Source organism: Nanorana parkeri, unplaced genomic scaffold (genome assembly GCF_000935625.1).
Source record: "Nanorana parkeri isolate BGI_ZX_2015 unplaced genomic scaffold, ASM93562v1 scaffold2356, whole genome shotgun sequence".
NCBI classification, from domain to species: domain Eukaryota; kingdom Metazoa; phylum Chordata; class Amphibia; order Anura; family Dicroglossidae; genus Nanorana; species Nanorana parkeri.
Genome location: NW_017308624.1, coordinates 52,188 through 74,417, shown reverse-complemented (window position 1 = coordinate 74,417; position 22,230 = coordinate 52,188). Strand labels below are relative to the sequence as shown.

Genomic DNA, 22,230 nt, shown 5'->3' with positions numbered 1-22,230 from the left:
CATCTGAGCTGGATTTCATATTTCAGTAAATGAGATGCAACAGTTGGTGAAACCCTTAAAAGCACATGCACATGTAATTAACCCTTTCGCTGTAAATCACAGCCTGTTCATTCATAACTGGGGACACATAGTACTATGTGTCCCCAGTTATTTACAAACACCGGAGTAATCAGACGATCGCTCCGGTGTTTGCTCTGCACAGAAGGATCGTTAAATATCAATGATATTTAACGATCCCCCGCTCGGCCACGCTACAGAGCCGCTGTCATCCAAAAACTGACAGGATGACAGCGGCTCCATCCTGAATTGCGGCCAGCCGCCGCTTGCACCCCCGCCCCCCCGCTGGTGATTTTATTACGGATCCCCGCTGCCACAGACCCTACAAGCGAGGGACAGCAGCGGGGATCCATGGAGTCTCTCATCCCTCCCTGGGGTGGCTCCAGGGAGGGATGAGAGACTCCAGATGCCGGCGGTCCGCAGCAGCGGTGCCAGCAGGGGGGGGCGCCCGGTAATTTTGATGATAGCAGTCATCAGCGGCTTGAAGGGGACAGTCCGGGGAACAGTTCTACTATAACCTCATGGTCAGTAAAGCGAATGAGCTTACGGTAGAACTGTAAATGCCAGGTCCGTACGGCATACTGAGCTGGCCAGCCGGAAGCACTTTTGTACCTCCATATGCCGTACATCCTTAGCAGCGAAAGGGTTAAGAGTAGTTATGACCCCTATGTCTGCAATAACATAAAATGGATAACATCTCCAATGCATACAAGGTAGTTAGTGTGGCAAATATGCCAAATACTCATTGCCAGGGAACATACCTTGACAAAAACTTAAATGTTAGGAGTGTGCAGAAATATATATGTCACCCAACAGTAGGTAATGAAATAAGGAGTACCCAACACATTACAGCAGAATTAAGTCAGTCATATATGACGTGATGATAATTATAGATAAACTACATACTCTTGCCAACAGAGTTTTCCCCTTCAATTCAAATGATGCAAATGTTAAATCAGCGATATATCATATAATAAATGGAAAGACACATAGTAAAAGTGATCCTCACCATAACCCTCCATAATAAACATGTTAAAACAGAGTAAAATTCAGTTTTCAAAATATGTAGCAATAAGCCATTTAACAAAGTAAAAGAAAACCCTGCCATTTAACAAAGTAAAGGAAACCCTGAACTAATAAACCTCTGTGTAGTGGTTGGATGTCTCCTGGGAATAAGCAAGGCCTGGCATCTTTCTTAGAAAGCTTTTAAATGTTTTTATAAAAGATTTTCTTGCATGTGCACTTCATCATTTTTGTGTGCGTGTTTCTTTATATTGTCTTTCCAAGATATAAAATCAAGTATTTTTTTTTCATCCTTCAATAGGATTGTCTATCATATATAGTGGTGCAGGCAGTACATAATAGGAAGGAAAGTGTATTTGTTTTTAAAACTGTTGTAGCGGTACGTTCCTTGTCTTGCATGCTCAGTGGTGTGGGTTCAATTATATAATACAAAACAGGGGCGCCTTTCCTGGTGCAGACAAATTTATTTGGGATAAAAATAGTAGATGTGAATCATACTCACAAAGGTCGTGTACCAGCAGGGTAGGCTGTGATAACGCGTTTCCGGGGATACGTATTTGATGAAGGTGGCGTGAGCCCGGAAACGCGTCCCCCTGGCTGGTTTGGGGCAGTGTCCTGCAGATCTCTCATCACATCACTCTTTCTTAATCAGTCCTTGCACTTTTTTGCAAAAATTCGTGTTTTTTATCCTTGGTGGAGCAGTCCCATTTGGCGCTTTTTTGTTCATAATTGTTCAATTATATAATAGACTTTATGGGAAGTTGACAAGAGTCCAATTGGCCCCAGTACCTCAGGACCTGGGCTTCAACAGCCAGGCTAATAAAGCCACTGACTGAAAAGCTGGATAGTGGACTAGCCCCTGGGACAGAAGGTCTTGGTGGTCCGAAAGAGCTCATTGAAAATCCGCCAGGAGTCCAAGTATGTCTAAATACCACGACCTCCTCGGCCAGTGTGGTGCAATAAGGGTCACTGGAATGTCCTCCATCTCGATCCAGCGGGTGAGACGACAGCAAGTTTTCGAGAGGGGAAAAAAACAGGTGAGGCTGATCTGTTTTAAGAAAGTCACCACAGCATCTAGTGTGAAGGTCCAAGGGTCCCCTGACCTGGTGAGAAACCTGTCCAGTTTGTTGTTGAACCTGGTTGCCAGAGGGTCGACGTCCAGTATCCGTCACCTGCAACATAGAGCATGAAACACCTCTGTGTAGAGAGACCATTCCTAGAACCAAATAATGACTGAAAAAGTCCACCTGTCAATTTTCCACACCCGCGATGTGCACTGAGGACAGGGCTGGAACATTAACAGCTATAATTAAGGCCCTTGGTGGCTGAAACGCATTGGCGGTTTTGTACTATGTGAGCGGTTATAGGTTATAATAGAGGTTTGGAACTTGCTGTGTGCCAGAATACAAGTATTTATAGATTTAAGGATGAAAGCGGATGGGAGCCCTGTTGAGCACCAGACTTTCCTAAGAATCTAATTGTGGGTCAAGGTCGAACAGGTACACATTCCTACTTTCTACCTTGTGACTTTGTTTTCCTGTGTCTAAATCACCTGTGGTCACTCTGTTGTCTAAGGCTAATCCTGTGTCCTGTAATCTACGATTAAGAAATATATGTTCCTGTTGATCATATGACCATATGTATATGCCATCATATATGCAATGAAAACACTTAAGACTGGTGCCTTCCTACCTGATCTGTAATTTTATCCACATCTGCAACAAGCAGAATTAACTGATGTGTTGATAATTTGGGAGGCTGAGCCTCTGGATGTGATATAGCTGCTTGTTCTTCAGGCACTGCACATGCAGGAGCTGCATCTTTGTTAGCGGAGTGTGGAAAACCTTTACTCTCAGATATACTGCATTCTGAAAAGACACCGGAAGCTACCTGTACAAAGGATGAAGGTACACAGGAAAAAAAATAAAAATTAGTCTGGCAGTAAACATGTTAATTAAGTTGAAAACAAAACTTACTATTCTATACAAAGAATGTAAAAAACTAAAAAAGTTAATTTCATAAGCTTCAATAAACTAAGAAGGGGAAGTGCAGAAATGATTAGGCTTAACATTACTAAAAGCACTGCTTCTCGCCCACAATCTGTAGAGTAATGATTCTTTGCACTATCGTGCGAAGGTACCATTGATTTAAGTTCACATTTTAATAACTAGCAGCCAACATTAAATAGTAAAAAGAAAAAACAAATGTACCTAAAATAAAATCTATTTTTTGAAGTCCATTAAGGGACACAGTAATTGCAGCTAACCTTAATTAGGCTACACTGCCGCCTTTTAAAAGCTTGGATAGTGGCAAAACAAAAAATGTTGGGCTAGCCCCAAATATAACCCCATCTTCAACGATCATGACTTAGGTCTGTAAGCAAGCAGTGCATACACAGAGGAGCTGGACCTGTGTCCCTCAATGGGCTTTATTTAATTGATTTTCTGTTAAGTAGAAAAAAATCCAACTAAAGGGGTGGGCAAAGCCAATAGGAATATCAGCAGAAGTGGAATCTTACTAGAATCAATGCTGTAAAGAACACTCCATTGCAGAGGAGTTAGGGGAGGAGTTAGGGTTAGGAATTCCGTTATGAACACTAGGAATAAAATGTGAGACAGGGAACATGAAGAAAAGGGTATTTTTCAATAAGCAGATCCTACAAAGGCCCGTAGACCTACCAAATTCCACTAAGGGGAACATTGCGATCAGATAATAGAGAGATTACCTACCGACCCTCCAAGGAGGTGCAGGAGAAGGATGGATGTTTCATTAAGGAGAAACCCTCAGGAAAAGTACACTTAGTGTTCAATTGAGGTGTTTAAATGCAGGATTTAGGGAGAATCACCATGTATAGATTGGAGCTATGGTAGGAGGAAGATAAAAGTATAGAACCCTTTATGCAGGAACAGTGAGGATGTGGGACACGTTAAATAGTAACATATTACTAGTCATGTACATGTGAGAGCTGAGACTGGAGTTGCAGAGTTGTAAAAGACTCTGAGGAGGATGACCCTAAGGTAATAGGGGTCCCAGGATCTTTGCTGCAGATGCCTGTTCCTTCTGGGAAAACCAAGCATTTGGTGCTAGTAGCAAGAGAGGAGCATGGGCTGGGGTCAACTGTTCAAGTGGGGCTGTCCTCTGTGTGTCTTAGCAAAGACATTGCCCAATTATTTCCAAAGTGAAGCAATGCTTAGCTTACTTATAAACCCAAGTAGCTGCTTCTGATGAGGGTTACAGGTGGCTGGGGTGACAAAGTCACTAAAGGCAGGCAGTGGACCCAGACCAGATGATCCACAAGAAGCAGGAGTCAGTACAGTGCTTCTTCTAGGCGGAAAAGGTGGTAGAAAAAGAGCTTGCATTCACAACCCTCCATTAATTGGATGCTGTCAGTACGCAACCGAACCAAATATGAAGTCGCTTCCAGTGCTTAAATCTGACCGCCCTTGCTCAGTATGTGAGAAAAAAAATATCCACAGGAGTAATAAATATCTTGATAACATTAAAAAAGCCAATTCAAATTTTCCACAGCAGAGCTGAAGAAAAGGTATACAACCTTGCAAGGGCATCTTTTAGATTGTAAGCCCTCACAGGCAGGGCCCTCCTTACCATCTTGTCTTGATTTGTATTGTGATTGTAATGTCTTCCTTATATTGTAAAGCGCTGTGCAAATGGTTGACGCTATATAAATCCTGTAAAATAATAAAAATGGATGGAGGCAGGGTTATACGGGGGGCTGTCTAAACTTCCTGCAGGTGACACTATAATCCAATTATCTAAGACACACACATACATATATTTATATACACACAGTTGTGTGAAAAAGTGTTGGCCCTCTTTCAGATTTTTCATTGTTTTGCACGTTTGTCACACTTTAATGTTTCAGATCAAACAAATTTAAATATTAGTCAAAGATAACACAGGTAAACACAACATGCAGTTTTTAAAGGAAGGTTTTTATTATTAAGGGAAAACAAAATCCAAACCCACATGGCCCTGTGTGAAAAAGTGTTTGCCGCCTAAACCTAATAACTGGTTGGGCCACCCTTAGCAGCAAGAACTGCAATCAAGCGTTTGCGATAACTTGCAATGAGTCTGTTACAGCGCTGTGCAGGAATTTTGGTCCACTCATCTTTGCAGAATTGTTGTAATTCAGCCACATTGCAAGGTTTTCCAGCATGAACCGCCTTTTAAGGTCATGCCACAGCATCTCAATAGGATTCAGGTCAGGACTTTGACTAGGCCACTCCAAAGTCTTAATTTTGTTTTTCTTCAGCCATTTAGAGGTGGACTTGCTGGTGTGTTTTGGATCATTGTCCTGCTGCAGAACCCAAGTTCGGCTTCAGCTTGAGGTCACAAACAGATGGCCGCACATTATCCTTCAGGATTTTTTGGTAGACAGCAGAATTCATGGTTCCATTTATCACAGCAAGTCTTCCAGGTCCTGAAGCAGCAAAACAGCCCCAGACCATCACAATATCACCACCATATTTTACTGTTGAATAATGTGAAACCTTGCGCCACTACTCTAATCAAGTTAAGCAGCAGCTGAAATCTGTGGGGTCGGATATATCGTATGAAATTAATGGTAAAAGCCACGCTGTATGAATGAAACCGCAAAAGTGTCAGATATAGTAGATACTGACCTTGAAGTAATGTGATACAATGTGTAAAAAAATGAATGAAGAAACGCATGTATATAACATGCACCTTAGTGTAAATGTAATTGCTACAAAATATTATGGCTGGTAATGATTAAAAAATGATGTCACGGACATCGACGTCAGCGGACTCCTCCCCCTTCCATTCATTAGCCGACAGCCACTTGGGGAAGGGGGGAGGAGTCCCGTGACGTCGATGTCCGTGACGTCACCGGATCTCCGACGGAAGACCCGGAAACCGGGGGAGAGGAGAACTGATCAAAAGAACTTTGATCGATCAAAATAATTAACGATTAATCAAGGGATTAATCGTTAATTTCCATAGCCCTACAAAATATCCATGATGAAAAATCAAGTGCACTAAATATTAACTGTGAATCAATGTGATGCAATGTGCAAAGAACAACTAGAAAAACGCATGTGTATAACATGCACTACAGTGAAAATAATAAATGGTTAAAAAATGTCCATGATCCTGGATCTTCAATAGTCCATTAAGTAAATAGAAGATTCAACAAAGGATGTAGAGTAGACTCAGTCTCCTGTGACCATCAACAGAGAAATCTTCTGGAATGCACCTCACCTTTAGCAGAGACCCACCAGAGTCTGTATGCACTGTTCCTCTAATTTGAACCAGTTAGAGGAAGCACCTAATGCCGGATACCTCCCAGTGATTTCCTCCTCTCAGGTACAGACTCTCTTGCAGTCTCAGGAATTTGAAGCAGACAATTCATCCGAATGGCCCATGCATCAAATAAAAAATGGAAACTCGTAGTGCAGATGGTTTTAAAAGGATACTAAACTTTATTAAAAAAGGATACTACTCACATATCCTAGGTAAAAGTAAGGTATTTGGTAAGCAGCCACAGACACTGTGTGCAATAGCTAAGCTCAGCTCCTCTACTCTACTCCACCCTACGTACGTTACGTCAAAGGGCGTGACTTCATCAGGGATGTGGAGACAGGAGCTCGACCGAGCGCATATATTAAGACCAGTTGTCATGGTAGTCACCATATACAAATGGCGGCCATGACATTTTCAAAATTAAAACAACATACTAAACATGTTACAACTGAGAGTAACAATACAAAAAAGTGATTGACACTGTGGCACTTATTACCCTTCATCCAGCTAAGTGGGTAAAGCATTAAAGCATACAGCACAAGGTAAGTGGAAAATAAGTAATCTGAAAAAAATAAAACAAAAAACTATAAACCACCTCAGCTCAGTATAAGTCTATTAAAGAAGACAGGGTGATACATGAATGGTGAAATCTTACTAGTGCTGTAGTATACCATATTGCTTCCTGTTATTCATTGCATGCCATGTGAAAAAACCTCTTGAAGGAATACTATGAGGGCATCTTCTTCTAAGGGATGATATGAACTGATCCTGTCCAGAGAAACTAAATAAATCCTATTAGGTGAATACAACTGGGTGAGTCCCTATATGAACAAATGTGATCTGTCACATCTCGTGAGCTCCCAAATAATAAGGGGTGAAAACCCCCATATTTAAACAAGATAAAGTGAACTGACAAAGGGATTGTCATCACATAGTTCATCATATAAAACAATTAAATATTAAAATATGTAATCTTAAAACCCATGCGATGGGAGGCGTGGCTTGATGGCGGCTTGAGTAAGACACATTTCTTGGAAGCTCCGTTCAGAACTGTAACCTTAAGCCTTCTAACAACCTACTACAAGGATACCAAAATGGGCAAACATGGACCCCGCAAGTCATCTAAGTCGGCAAAGATGTCGGGGGAAAAAGCACAAGCAGCCTGCAACCATCAAAACCTACTTTGACGCCCACGATGCTGCAGAACGTCCCCCAGGCAAGATGGCGCCGCCGGGAACCCGACTGCCTCGTGATCCAGCTGGCCACCTAATCTGCTCACATCGTTCAGGGCAGAGAGAGGAGGTTTCAGCATCCCCTTCTTCCAGCTCCACGGGATCGTTGGAGTCGCTGACCGCAGACGCGGTGTAGTCCAGCACTGCTCGACGGGACTCAGAAGGGGAGGCGGAGGACGGCGTGAGTATCTGGGGACCGGAGAGGGGGGTGGCGGTTTGGCCTTCCCACACTTGGGGCCTGGAGAGACACATACAACGGCGGCCCAGAGTGGAGACCTGCCTGCACTGATACCGCTTCCGACCCCTCCCCTCCCCCTGCCGTCACCCTTGCAGATATGGGCTCTCCCCCCAGATGAAACACCTAGGCCCCAAAGGCGCCCCAGATCCAGGGACTTGAGTGGCAGGCGATCCCAGGACTCTCAGCCCCTTCACCAAGGGCCTGTTCGCCAGCAACTTCTTCCATTAACGGCGGAACAGCGCCCTCTGGAGGCAATACACCTGCAGTCCACACAGACCAAAGATGGTAATCAACATACAAGCTCTCACACAACTCTATCTCCAGTCCATAAAGCTCCACTTAAACGACACATGGCGGAATCTACTTTTGAGAAATCTTCCTCGGAAGCAGATGAGACGCATTACACATCCTGGAGGGAATGTATTAAACATATTCCCACAAAGAAGGACTTTCGACTCCTTATACATGAAGTCAGGGAAACATGTAAATCCGAGATTCAACTACTTCGTAACGATTTTCATCAACTAGCGCAGAAGGTGACAGAGGTTGATGAGGATCTCCAGATTACGAAAAACAAGATGTCTACAAAATACAATCTCAATACGTAGATCAATCCTCTGCGATACAGGAACTACAACGCAGGGTAGAGGACTTGGACAATCGGGGCAGACTTAACTTGCGAATCAAGGGGCTGCAGGAGGCCACCACCACCGAGGACCTTCAGGCTATCCTCCAAACGCTATTCAACAATGTACTGGGCAATCCCTCCTCACATAACATAGAAATGGACTGAGCTCACAGGGCGCTGCGCCCCAGGGGATCTTCGTCAGCGCTGAGAGATGTGATATGCAGGATCCACTATTTCACGGTGAAAGAGGAAATTCTCAGGAAGGCTCGCAATTTGCAGTCCCTAGAATTCGATGGTGCCTCCCTACAGATATATCAGGACCTATCATGGTACACCCTACAACAACTTAGATGCTTACAACCATTGTTAACATTACTCAGAGATAATATCCCATATCGCTGGGGATACCCGTTCAGCCTCATAGCTCGTAGAGATGGCAAGAGCTCCACACAGAGAGTGCCGGAAGATCTACTATCCTTTTGCTCTGACCTTAGGCTCACTTGTCTGACTCTGCTCAGATGGGATCCACTGCCCAAAATGGGCCCGGAGCCGCTCCAGTGGCAGAAAACCACCCCAGGCAAACGGAATGCCAGATTCAATCACATGACTTCCACTCCTACTGGCAGGCCTCCCCATCCTTTTCCTGCCTCTACTCCGTAACGCCCACGTTGAGAAGCAGATGTGCCATCAGTCATAGATAATGTAGCTGGGAGTACCAGCTAAAGTTAATCTGCAGTTTAATACCTTTACATTGCCGTAATTTCTCAGGTTGTTAGATCAATGTTCAAAGTTTATAGAGTTTATTTTCTAGAACAGAGGCTATAAATATTACTTCAAAGTGGTTCTGGACGGGTAACCCGGGAACCAGTAGCGTATTGTTATACACTAAACGTTAGTGGTATAGGATCAGATCAAAGCGATCTTGTTCCACCCCCCTGAAACACCAAATCACAGTGGGTGCTATATGGTGTTAAGATCTTCAAAGCTATTGGTTAATATATCATATTGTCCAATTGCCTTGGGAGATGCGGATAAAACCTATTTAGATACATTTGGAATGTATTCTGAAAGCGTTGCTATTTATGCTATAAGTTTAGTCATGTTGACTAGATATTCTAATGCTGTTTATTCTCTCCGTAGAATATCTCTATGTTCTCTTATTCTTCTTTCCTCATTCTCAACTTCATTCCTCAAAGAACAGATGAATCGTTATATCTTTTGGACCTCTGGACGTCAGGTTAGTCTCTCGACCGCTTTCTCTGAGGGGGGGGGAATAGACATGTTGCGTTGTCCCAGCAGTGCTCTCATTTCACCTCAACACTATGATGGCCGCTTCCACCCATAAATTGTTCTCCCTTAATGTAAAGGGATTGAACTCTCCTTTCAAACGTAATCTGGCCTATCGGGAACTCAAAAATTCTAACTCAGACATAGTCTTCCTTCAGGAGACACATTTTACACCCCAGAACACCTTTAAATTTTTATCCTCCCTGTATCCGCGGGTGTACTCAGCCCCCCACTCGAAGAAAAAGGCTGGGGTCGCAATATTACTCAAAGACTCTTGTTCCTTTAAGCCAGACACAGTGCTCACGGACAAACAGGGGCGGTATGTGATCCTGCATGGCACATGGCAGGGGATCCCGGCCACGATCTGCAACATCTATGCCCCTAATACGGGACAGATACGTTTTCTCACTAAACTCCTGATGAAAGTCGCCAGGCAGGATCATACCTACCTCATTGTTGGTGGAGACTTTAACATGCCCTATTCTATGGCTTTTGATCATTTAGGTTATATGGGACGGAAAGCCCCGAGAGGGGCAGAGTATACCTCGCGCCAATTTTCGACGCCTGCTCCGACAACACTCATTAATGGACTTGTGGCGTGTGCTCCACCCCTCAGAGAAACATTACACCTTTTATTCAACAGTACATCACACACATACTAGGATTGATTATTTTTTGATAAACACCCCGGTTCTACGAAACATGGCAACTTCAGAGGTAGGAGTTATTTCATCGTCAGACCATGCTCCTATTGACATAACGGTCAGTCTGGATCCCTCCCGGTCAAGAGATGTCATTGGCACCTTAATGAGGGTCTTATTAAAGCCGAAATCTCCAAACAAGACTTAAAGACCGCTATAGATACCTATTTTGACCTCAATGGGGGTTCGGTCTCACAACAATCGACCATATGGGAAGCCCATAAAGCTACTATCGGGGGGCATTGTATAGCTCTAGCATCTAAACTTAGGAAAGACAAACAGGCGACCACAATATGACTGAAAGATGAAATAATTGGACTGGAACAGCGGTTGACCACTAACCCCTCCAAATCCATTCATTGTCAATTGATTAAGACCAGAGCACACCTGCGTCACCTACAGCTCCACAAGGTAGAAATATCTATGACCTATTTAAAACAGCGTTATTACGAAAGAGGGGACAAGGCTCATACCCTACTGGCCCGTAAATTACAAGCCAACACGGGCATGGGGAAGTTGACTTCCATAAGGGATAATGGGGGTACGCTACAATATCACCATGAGGTGATGGCTAATGTGTTCCGAGACTATTATAAAGATCTATATAATCTATCCGAACCTGCGTTCACTACTACTGACGGGATGCTGGCTTCCCACATTCAAAACTATTTAGAGGAAAGTGATTAGCCACGCATCTCAGCGGAAGCTCTACAGGAATTGAACACTGATATTACCCAGACGGAAGTACGGGACATTATCCGTGCCCTCCCGACAGGTAAATCACCGGGTCCGGATGGCTTTACCTACTTATACCACAAGACATATGTAGAGGCCCTTCTCCCGCATATGACAGACCTTTATAATGGTTTCTTACATGGGGATACCATCCCGCACACTTTTTTAGCATCACACATCACTGTGTTCCCAAAACCGGACAAAGACAGTAGGTTGTGCTCCAATTATAGACCCATTGCCCTTCTTAATTCAGATTTTAAGATCTTCACCAAAATTTTAGCTAACCGACTCGCGACTTTTCTACCCGTGATTATCAGCAAGGACCAAGTAGGCTTTGTTCTTAATAGACAAGCAGGGTATAACACGCGTAGAATTAGACTTAATAGATATAGTGAATACTGAAAAAAATCGAAACCCTACTCATTAGCTTAGACGCCGAGAAAGCCTTTGATAGGATAGGCTGGCCCTTTCTCCATGCAACATTGGCCCATATAGGGATTAGCGGCCCCTTTGCGCAGGCGGTAGGAGCCTTGTACACTACCCCCTCAGCCTTGGTAAAACTACAATCTGTTACGTCCACACCCTTTCAAATCCGTAATGGAACCAGACAAGGATGCCCGCTGTCCTCTCTCCTGTTCACCTTATGCATTGAACCCCTCGCGGCCCAAATACGTAGGTCACAAGATATCACTGGGATACGGATAGGCACACAAGACTTTACGATGGCACTATTTGCGGATGATGTCATACTCACAGTGACAAAACCGCTGTTGTCATTACCACATTTACAAGAGGCACTCCATCGCTATTCGATGGTATCAGGATATAAACTAAATTTAAGCAAAACTGAAGTTTTACCCATAAATGTGTCCACTGATGCCTTAGCCTCACTGCAAACCTCCTTCCCATATAACTGGAAAGGAGATAGGTTGAAATACCTGGGCATCTATCTCACTCCTAAAACATCCTTACTCTATGCAACTAACTATAAACCGCTGTTCCAGTCTTTGCGGTCCCAAATGAGAAGATGGCAAACTTTAAAGCTGTCATTCACGGGTAGACTTGCATCAGTAAAAATGACCCTGTTACCGAAACTGCTGTACCACTTCGGCTCCCTGCCGGTAAAAATACCGGCCTCGGACCCAAGGTCTTTCCAAAGAGAAGTATTAGACTTTGTTTGGGAAGGCAAGAAGCATCGTGTTTCCCAGCAAATACTTTATGCCTCGTCAGCAAGAGGGGGACAGGCACTACCGCATTTAGCTCATTACTACTATGCAGCTCAATTACGTGCTATACCAACCCTTACAAGGTACAACCCTTCCACTAGTTGGGAAAAGATAGGTTTGTGGCTTCGGCCGACACATCCTAATGCTTTGTTGTGGTCCTGTCCTACACAATTTCCTCCATGTAAAATGTTATCCTCTATGATCCTCCTGCTAGACATATGGAATAGAATTAAGATTCCCTTGGGCCTGTCAACAGCCCAGTCATCCTTGACATCCTTCCTCTTGAACCCCAAACTACCATCGGGTATGTCTCGGGAGTGGGTGGAGATGTGGCAAGCCAAAGGCATGTTTCATGTCAGAGACCTACTGGACAAGGTGTCTAATACACTACTGCCCTTCGAACGGTTGCGGGAAAGGCTCATTTATTTATAGATTACTAAACGACGCTCCCAAGGACAGTTTTACTGAACTACCTTATATGTTGAAGTGGGATAGAGACTTGGGCTTCAAGATCACCTCCCAGCAATGGGAACTTATTTGGCGAACAGCCGCTAAGACCTCGATATGCTCAGTATATAGGGAAAATCAATATAAAAGAATGTATCATTGGTATTATACACCAGATCGACTACACTCTATATACCCTTCGACAACCCCGAACTGCTGGAGATGTGATGGGAACGTTGGTACCCTATTTCACATATTTTGGTCCTGCCCAGTACTGCAGTCCTACTGGAGAACGGTTAAACTCACTCTTGAAAATTTGACCGGCCAATTACTTCCATTGAAACCTTTGCATTACCTGCTGGGTTCACCATTTCCACACCTTCCGAAGTCAGACAACAAATTAGCCATACATATACTGACAGCGGCTAGATGTTTGATATCGCTACAATGGAAAAGGAAACTCCCTCCGTCCAGAACTGATCTTTATGCCCGCATCAAAGATGTTCAGGCAATGGAATATCTAACTGCGAGGCTTAATAATACTCTTATGGCGCACGAGAAGGTATGGGGTGCTTGGATCAGTAAAGAGGATCAGGTAGGAAACACAAGAACTAACAACTGAATAGGAAAAAATTATAGAATAAATAAGGAGCGCAATACGACCAAGAACAGAAAAAGAATAAATCGTCACGAAAGGATGGCAGAATGGGAACGTCCTGGTTCAAATCACTAACATCTGAATATTGCAGTGGAATGTCTCTTTCTATCCCTAACTCTTTTTCTCCTTTCCTAATCTTAGATTAAGACATGTTAAGATTCCTTAGCTGGACAGGCTTCCATAAACAGTACATTGCTATCGCAGATGCAGTTTTACATGTATAGTTTATTAGCTTTACTTAAATTAAAGGATTAGCAAAGATACAAGACAGAATTGATGTGAAGTCATGCTTGTATATTTTCACTGTCCCCAGATCCGTTGTTGGACTGGTTCACTATATGGTTATAAAGATGTATGTCTTGTTCCTTCCTCTTTGAAAAACTTTAATAAAAATTGTCATTTTAAAAAAAAACCCATGCGATAACAAGAATGAGGGTATTAATGAAACCCTTGGGGAGAAAAAAAAAAAAACACCCACTGAAAAACAGCAAAAGGAATGATGTGAAAGAAGGGGTAAGATTGTGAAAGAGCCACCCATCACATAAGGTGGATGAGTCACAACCTGTGTGGCAAATGATATCTATGAACACCCATATCAAATCCCAGATGGTCCCTGTTTAGATAAATGAGGAACCCCTCCCCCTTTTTTATGAAATCAAGAATTATGTAAACTAAAACAATAAAAGGCAGAAATCATACTCCATTAAAATTCAGACCGAAAATGTATGTATGGGGGGTTTTCACCCCTTATTATTTGGGAGCTCACGAGTTGTGACAGGTCACATTTGTTCATATAGGGACTCACCCAGTTGTATTCACCTAATAGGATTTATTTAGTTTCTCTGGACAGGATCAGTTCATATCATCCCTTAGAAGATGCCCTCATAGTATTCCTTCTAGAGGTTTTTTCACATGGCATGCAATGAATAACAGCAAGCAATATGGTATACTACAGCACTAGTAAGATTTCACCATTCATGTATCACCCTGTCTTCTTTAACAGACTTATACTGAGGTGGTTTATAGTTTTGTTTTATTTTTTTCAGATTACTTATTTTCCACTTACCTTGTGCTGTATGCTTTAATGCTTTACCCACTTAGCTGGATGAAGGGTAATAAGTGCCACAGTGTCAATCACTTTTTTGTATGTTACTCTCAGTTGTAACATGTTTAGTATGTGGTTTTAATTTTGAAAATGTCATGGCCGCCATTTGTATATGGTGGCTACCATGACAACTGCTCTTAATATATGCGCTCGGTCGAGCTCCTGTCTCCACACCCCTGATGAAGTCACGCCCTTTGACGTAACGTACGTAGGGTGGAGTAGAGAAGCTGAGCTATTGCACAGTGTCTGTGGCTGCTTACCAAATACCTTACTTTTACCTAGGATATGTGAGTAGTATCCTTTTTTAATAAAGTTTAGTATCCTTTTAAAACCATCTACACTACGAGTTTCCGTTTTTTATTTGATGCATGGGCCATTCGGATGAATTGTCTGCTTCCAATTCCTGAGACTGCAAGAGAGTCTGTACCTGAGAGGAGGAAATCACTGGGAGGTATTCGGCATCAGGTGCTTCCTCTACCTGGTTCAAATTAGAGGAACAGCTCATACAGACCCTGGTGGGTCTCTGCTAAAGGTGAGGTGCATTCCAGAAGATTTCTCTGTTGCATTCCAGAAGATTTCTCTGTTGATGGTCACAGGAGACTGAGTCTACTCTACATCCATTGTTTTATCTTCTATTTACTTAATGGACTATTGAAGATCCAGGATCATGAGCATTTTTTTACCATTATTTTCACTGTAGTGCATGTTAATTTCATATTTTACTGTTGGTATGATGTTCTTTTTTTGAAATGCGGTGTTACTCTTACGCCAGATGTAATGGGACACACCTTCCAAAAAGGTTCAACTTTTCGCTCGTCAGTCCACAGAGTATTTTCCCAAAAGTCTTGGGGATCATCGAGATGTTTTCTGGCATAACGGAGACGAGCTTTATGTTTTTTTTGCTTAGCAGCGGTTTTCGTCTTTTTTTGCCGAGTCTCTTTCTTATGGTGGAGTCATAAACACTGACCTGAAGTGAGGTAAGTGAGGCCTGCTGTTCTTTGGATGTTGTTGTGGGGTCTTTTGTGACCTCTTGGGAGGAGTCGTCGCTGCGGTCTTGGGGTAATTTTGTTTGACCGCCCACTCCTGGGAAGGTTCACCACAGTTCCATGTTCTCGCCATTTGTGCATAATGGCTCTCACTGTGGTTCCCTGGTCTGATGTTGGACGACAAGGCCTGGCTCGCAGTCTCCGCTCTAATTCATCCCAAATGTGTTTCATCAGTTGAGGTCAGGACTCAAAGTTCCTCCACCCCAAACTCGCTCATCCATGTCTTTATGGACCTTGCTTTGTGCACTGGTGCACAGTCATGTTGAAATAGGAAGCGGCCATCCCCAAACTCTTCCCACAAAGTTGGGAGCATGAAATTGTCCAAAATGTCTTGGTATGCTGATGCCTTAAGAGTTCCCTTCACTGGAACTAAGGGGCCAAGCTCAACCCCTGAAAAACAACCCCACAATGTAATCCCCCCTCCACCAAACTTTACACTTGGAACAATGCAATCAGGCAAGTACCGTTCTCCTGGCAACCGCCAAACTCAGACACGTCCATCGGATTGCCAGACAGAGAAGTGTGATTCGTCACTCCAGAGAACACGTGTCCACTTCTCTAGAGTCCAGTGGCAGCGTGCTTTACACCACTGCATCCGACACTTTGCATTGCACTTGGTGATGCAAGGCTTGGATGCAGCTATTCGGCCATGGAAACCCATTCCATAAAGCTTTCTATCCACTGTTGTTGTGCCAATCTGATGGTCACACCTTCAGTTTGGAGGTCTGTAGCTATGGACTCTGCAAACAGTTGGCGACTTCTGCGCACTGTGCGCGTCAACATGCTCTGGCCCTACTCTGTCATTTTATGTGGCCTACCACTTTGTGGCTGAGTTGCTGTTGTTCCCAGTTGCTTCCACTTTGCTATAATACCACTAACAGGTGATGGTGGAATATTTAGCAGCAAGCAAATTTCAAGGAACACCTGAATCCAATGATTTGGAGGGGTGTCCTAATACTTTTGGCAATATAGTGAGTACACCCCTCACATTTTGCTAAATATTTTATTATATCACTTCATGTGACGACACAGAAGAAATTACACTTTGCTACAATGTAAAGTAGTGAGTGTACAGCTTGTATATCAGTGTACATTTGATGTCCCCTCCAAATAACTCAACACACAGCCATTAATGTCTAAACTGCTGGCAGAAAAAGTGAGTACACCCCTAAGCGAAAATGTCCAAATTGGGCCCAATTAGCCATTGTCCCTCCCCGGTGTCATGTGACTCGTTAGTGTTACAAGGTCTCAGGTGTGAATGGGGAGCACGTGTGTTAAATTTGGTGTAACCTCTCTGACTCTCTCATACTGGTCACTGAAGTTCAACATGGCACCTCATGGCAAAGAACTCTGAGGATCTAAAAAAAGGATGGTTTCTCTACATAAAGATGGCCTAGGCTATAAGAAGATTGCCTAGACCCTGAAACTGAGCTGCAGCACGGTGGCCAAGACCATACAACGGTTTAACAGGACAGGTTCCACTCAGAACAGGCCTCGCCATGGTCGGCCAAAGAAGTTGAGTGCACGTGCTCAGCGTCATATTCAGTGGTTGTCTTTGGGAAATATACGTATGAGTGCTACCAGCATTGCTGCAGAGGTTGAAGGGATCAGCCAGTCAGTGCTCAGACCATACGCCGCACACTGCGTCAAATTGGTCTGCATGGCTGTCGTCCCAGAAGGAAGCCTCTTCTAAAGATGATGCACAAGAAAGCCCGCAGTTTGCTGAAGACAAGCAGACTAAGGACATGGATTACTGGAACCATGTCCTGTGGTCTGATGAGACCAAGATAAACGTATTTGGTTCAGATGGTGTCAAGCGTGTGTGGTGGCAACCAGGTGAGGAGTACAAAGACAAGTGTGTTTTGCCTACAGTCAAGCATGGTGGTGGGAGTGTCATGGTCTGGGGCTGCATGAGTGCTGCGGGCACTGGGAAGCTACAGTTCATTGAGGGAACCATGAATGCCAACATGTACTGTGACATACTGAAGCAGAGCATGATCCCCTCCCTTCGGAGACTGGGCTGCATAGCAGTATGCCAACATGATAACGACCCCAAACACACCTCCAAGACGACCACTGCCTTGCTAAAGAAGCTGAGGGTAAAGGTGATGGACTGGCCAAGCATGTCTCCAGACCTAAACCCTATTGAGCATCTGTGGGGCATCCTCAAATGGAAGGTGGAGGAGCGCAAGGTCTCTAACATCCACCAGCTCCGTGATGTCGTCATGGTGGAGTGGAAGAGGACTCCAGTGGCAACCTGTGAAGCTCTGGTGAACTCCATGCCCAAGAGGGTTAAGGCAATGCTGGAAAATAATGGTGGCCATACAAAATATTGACACTTTGGGCCCAATTTGGACATTCTCACTTTTGTTGCCAGCAGTTTAGACATTAATGGCTGTGTGTTGCGTTATTTTGGAGGGGACAGCAAATGTACACTGATATACAAGCTGTACACTCACTACTTTGCATTGTAGCAAAGTGTAATTTCTTCTGTGTCGTCACATGAAATGATATAATAAATTAACAAAAATGTGAGGGGTGTACTCACTTCTGTGAGAATAACCGGCATCAGATCACATTCATAGAGCGTGCACTGGCCAAGCTATCAGAGTTTCGGGAGGGCATGCTGATTTTAGGTGGCGACTTTAATCTCATTTTAGACCCGAGTGTAGACTCTTCGAGGACCTCCTCCCATCTCTCCTTTGCAACTCTTAAGACGCCTTAAGAGATGCTTCTTCTCCCATCAACTCATGGACGTTTGGCGCCTACAACACCCCTCTACGAGGGACTATATTTTCTTCTCTTCTCTACACCACAGTTACACCCGTATAGATCTGTTCCTCGTCCACCATAGCCAATTACCCAGGATAAATCACACGGACATAGGGAATATTACTGTCTTTGACCATGCACCTATATCACTCCTCCTGGACCTAGGAACCCCCCCTCCGGGCCCATGGCAGTGGTGAATGAATGACTCCCTGCTCCTCAAATCCGGGTTTGCCGACTCCCTGGAACGAGACCTTTCCATGTTCTTCAGGTACAACACGTCTCCAGACTCATAAGGCTACTGTTCGCGGCCTTCTCATTGCCCAAGGTTCTAAGGTTAAAAAGCAGAGGACGAGAGATATGACTGCCCTCCTATCATGGATGCACACACTTGAAACACACCATAAAAACCACGCTGAGGCAAACATACAAGCCCAGCTACTTCAAGCGAGAGAACAGCTTCGAACCCTATGCAACGCCAGGGCTAAATCTGCGCTACTCAAGTGTCGCCGAACCTTCTATGAATATGGCAACCAGTGTAGTAAATACCTAGCGAGGGCCGTCCATAAACAACAGGCACGAACATTTATATCATCGATTAATACACCCTCGGGAGCTAAATCCTCACTTACCGCCGATATTGCGGACGCATTTGTAGACTATTATAAAAACCTCTATAATATACCACAACCTTCGACCACCCAGAGTACCTCAGCCCATTTATCACATATAAAAAGCTATATCGAGGACTCGGGTATCCCTTCCCTTACACCACATGCTAGCTCGTTAATGGAAACTCCTATATCCGCTACGGAACTGGAGACGGCCATTAAACTTACCCAACCAAGCAAAGCACCGGGCCCAGACGGCTACTCGCTGACTTACTACAAACGGTACCTTCTCATACTAGTAGCTCCATTCTTGAACGCCCTGAACTCATTACGCACAGCTCAAAAACCTCCGCCTGACTCCCTCAGGGCTTACATCACGGTAATACCTAAGGAAGGAAAGGACCCGTCCCTATGCCCTAGCTACAGGCCAATATCACTCCTGAACGTGGACATTAAACTCTTTGCTAAAATCTTATACCTACGTCTTATCCCCCATCTGGGGGAACTTATCCATCCAGATCAAACCGGATTCATTCCCTCCAGGGAGGCGAGGGACAATACCACTCGAGCACTTGGGGTGATCCACTCCGCCCGATCGAACGCCACCTCATGTATAATTCTTTCCATCGACGCGGAGAAGGCGTTCGACCGGGTGGACTGGAAGTTTCTTCATGGTACGCTGGAGGCGGTCGGAGTGGGAGATCATATGCGATCCTGGATCAGGGCACTATACTCCGACCCCTTGGCCCAGGTAAGGATAAATGGCACATTGTCGCCTTCGTTCTATCTCGAATGGTACACGCCAGGGGTGCCCCCTTTCGCCTCTTCTGTTTGTGATGTCTCTAGAACCCCTCCTGCGCACGATCCGCGCTAACTTGGACATTCACGGTATCACAATTGGCCAGACGGAACATAAGGTAGCCGCTTTTGCGGACGATCTTATTTTCTTTCTCTCATCCCCGGATGTATCAATCCCTGTACTGCTTCAGGAATTGAGAAGCTACGGAACCCTCTCAAACTTTCAAATTAACTCCACTAAATCAGAGGCCCTCCATATATCTCTTACGGGTATGTCACTGCGTAGAGTCCTTGAAAACTTTTCTTTCAAATGGGCACCCAACGCCATCAAGTACTTAGGTATACTTCTTCCCAAAGACCCCTCGCTCACGTTCATTTTGAATTTCCCCCCACTACTCTCACATATAAAATCAGACTTAGCCACATGGGCCAAAAATTCTTTCTCCTGGATGGGGCGCAGCAATATCCTGAAACAATCTATCCTCCCACGCCTATTGTACCCTCTCCAAGCACTGCCAATACATATCCCCCTATCCTTTTTTCGCAGTATACGAGCGTTTTTTACGGAATTTGTCTGGCTCCGTAAACCACCGAGACTGAGTTACGATATTATGCGGAGACCTAAGCATTCAGGGGGGATGTCGCTTAAGGATGTATACCAATACTATACTGCCACGCACTTAGCCCGTATAGTTGATTGGAACCACCACTCTCCCTCTAAACTTTGGATTGCGATAGAACAATCCCTCGTTGGAGTACCACTGGCCAACTTACCTTGGAGTATAGAGCCACCAACTCCTCAAATATGCTCGCACCCCACCATTGGACCCACATTAAAACTAGCAAGTACGGTCTTCGCCAAGGGATCCCTCTCCTCTATCCCTTCTCCCCTTTTCCCCATACTTGATAACCCCTCTTTTCCCCCAGACATAGGACACCACACATACTCGACTTTGAGAGGATTGGGTATCCATAAAGCTATGCATCTCTTGAAGAGCACGGAGTGGTCTTCCTTCCATGCCCTCCATACTCAACCAGAATATGGACCTCTCGACTTCTGGTCCACCATGCGCTTAACCCACTTCCTCTCTACCATTCCATTGGTGTATAATCATAAAAGACCGCTCACTCCATTCGAACAACTCTGTACCCAAACTGACCCTCCACGACATGTCCTCTCCTTCTGCTACACACAATTGATCGAACAGTCGGTCCAATCCCCACTATGGTTCCTGTCAAGATGGGAGGAGGAACTCCAGATTGCTATACCAACAGAAGCCGCAACTAAACTACTGTCTCTTTCTTACCGTTCCTCAATTAGCAACAGGTACCAAGAATTGGGCTACAAAATAGTGACCAGATGGTACCGCACGCCACAAGCCACTCATTATTCCCGGACTCACCAGACCAGTGCTGGCGGTGCCAACAGTCCTCGGCAGGCATGCTCCATATGTTCTGGTCTTGCCCGGCCCTTGTGCAATTTTGGGATAAGGTGCACGCCCTTGCGCAAAAATTTACCGACGCCCCGGTTCCACGAGACCCTGCCTTCTTCCTCTTACACCACAATAATATACCGATGCATGTCTATTCCTGCTCTCTTACTAGACACATAGTCAATGCAGCTCGGGCCTGTATACCAGCCCTCTGGAAAAAAACCTGAACCACCGCTTATCAGACAGGTTTTAGACCGCATCCACGATATATACCTCATGGAAGACCTCACATGCTCAATTAACCACAATTATAATTCATTCTTTAATACATGGCATCCCTGGGTGGAATTTATGCGCTCGCCTGAATATCTCAATCAGATTATTATGACCACCCCATCAGTACTTCGTTGGGCCACGAGATGACTTTGTTGGGCCGCCTCCTCGTGACTCCCGAGATGTAGAAAGGCGATGCGAGGAATCACTCTCTGTTCTGCCCTAACATTGACTAGTCGCTGACTGCCACAATTTGCACGTTCAGACACAGATTTTCAGCTGACAGTCCAGTCTTTAAACACTTTTACAACAGCTGCTCTTGAACATTTAACGAATTCTGCTGTTTTGCTGATACTCGCTCCATGGCTCTGAGCGCCGACAATCATCCCACATTCAAAGGCTGTTAAATCGCGTTGTTTACCCACATCTTCAGAAAAAAAAGTCACTTCTACTGTCGTGGTAAACAACCTGCTTCCCTAAAAAATACAGTCCCGACCGGGTTCAGCCGCTCCCGGCTCGGATGACCCCTGGCAGTAAATCTCCTTGCAGAAAGGGTTCCCTCGGTGCAGGGTTCCTTTCTAACAGAATACATTTCTGTTCAGAATGTCTAGGGGGAGTGGGTTTCATGCTGGATCAACCGGGGTTTCCTCGAGTGACGGCGGCGTACAGCGCATGAGTCC

General features: G+C 44.6%; 1 protein-coding gene across 1 annotated transcript in view; it reads right to left on the bottom strand.

The window, feature by feature from the left end:
• The window catches only part of COG2 (component of oligomeric golgi complex 2), a gene marked incomplete at its 5' end in the record, with an annotated part of 124,154 nt that overhangs the window by 53,178 nt on the left and 48,746 nt on the right, over positions 1-22,230 (bottom strand). The window contains one exon of the mRNA XM_018573383.1: positions 2,773-2,970. Within this exon, the coding sequence (XP_018428885.1) occupies positions 2,773-2,970 (198 nt within the window). The remainder of the gene's footprint in view (positions 1-2,772; positions 2,971-22,230) is intronic.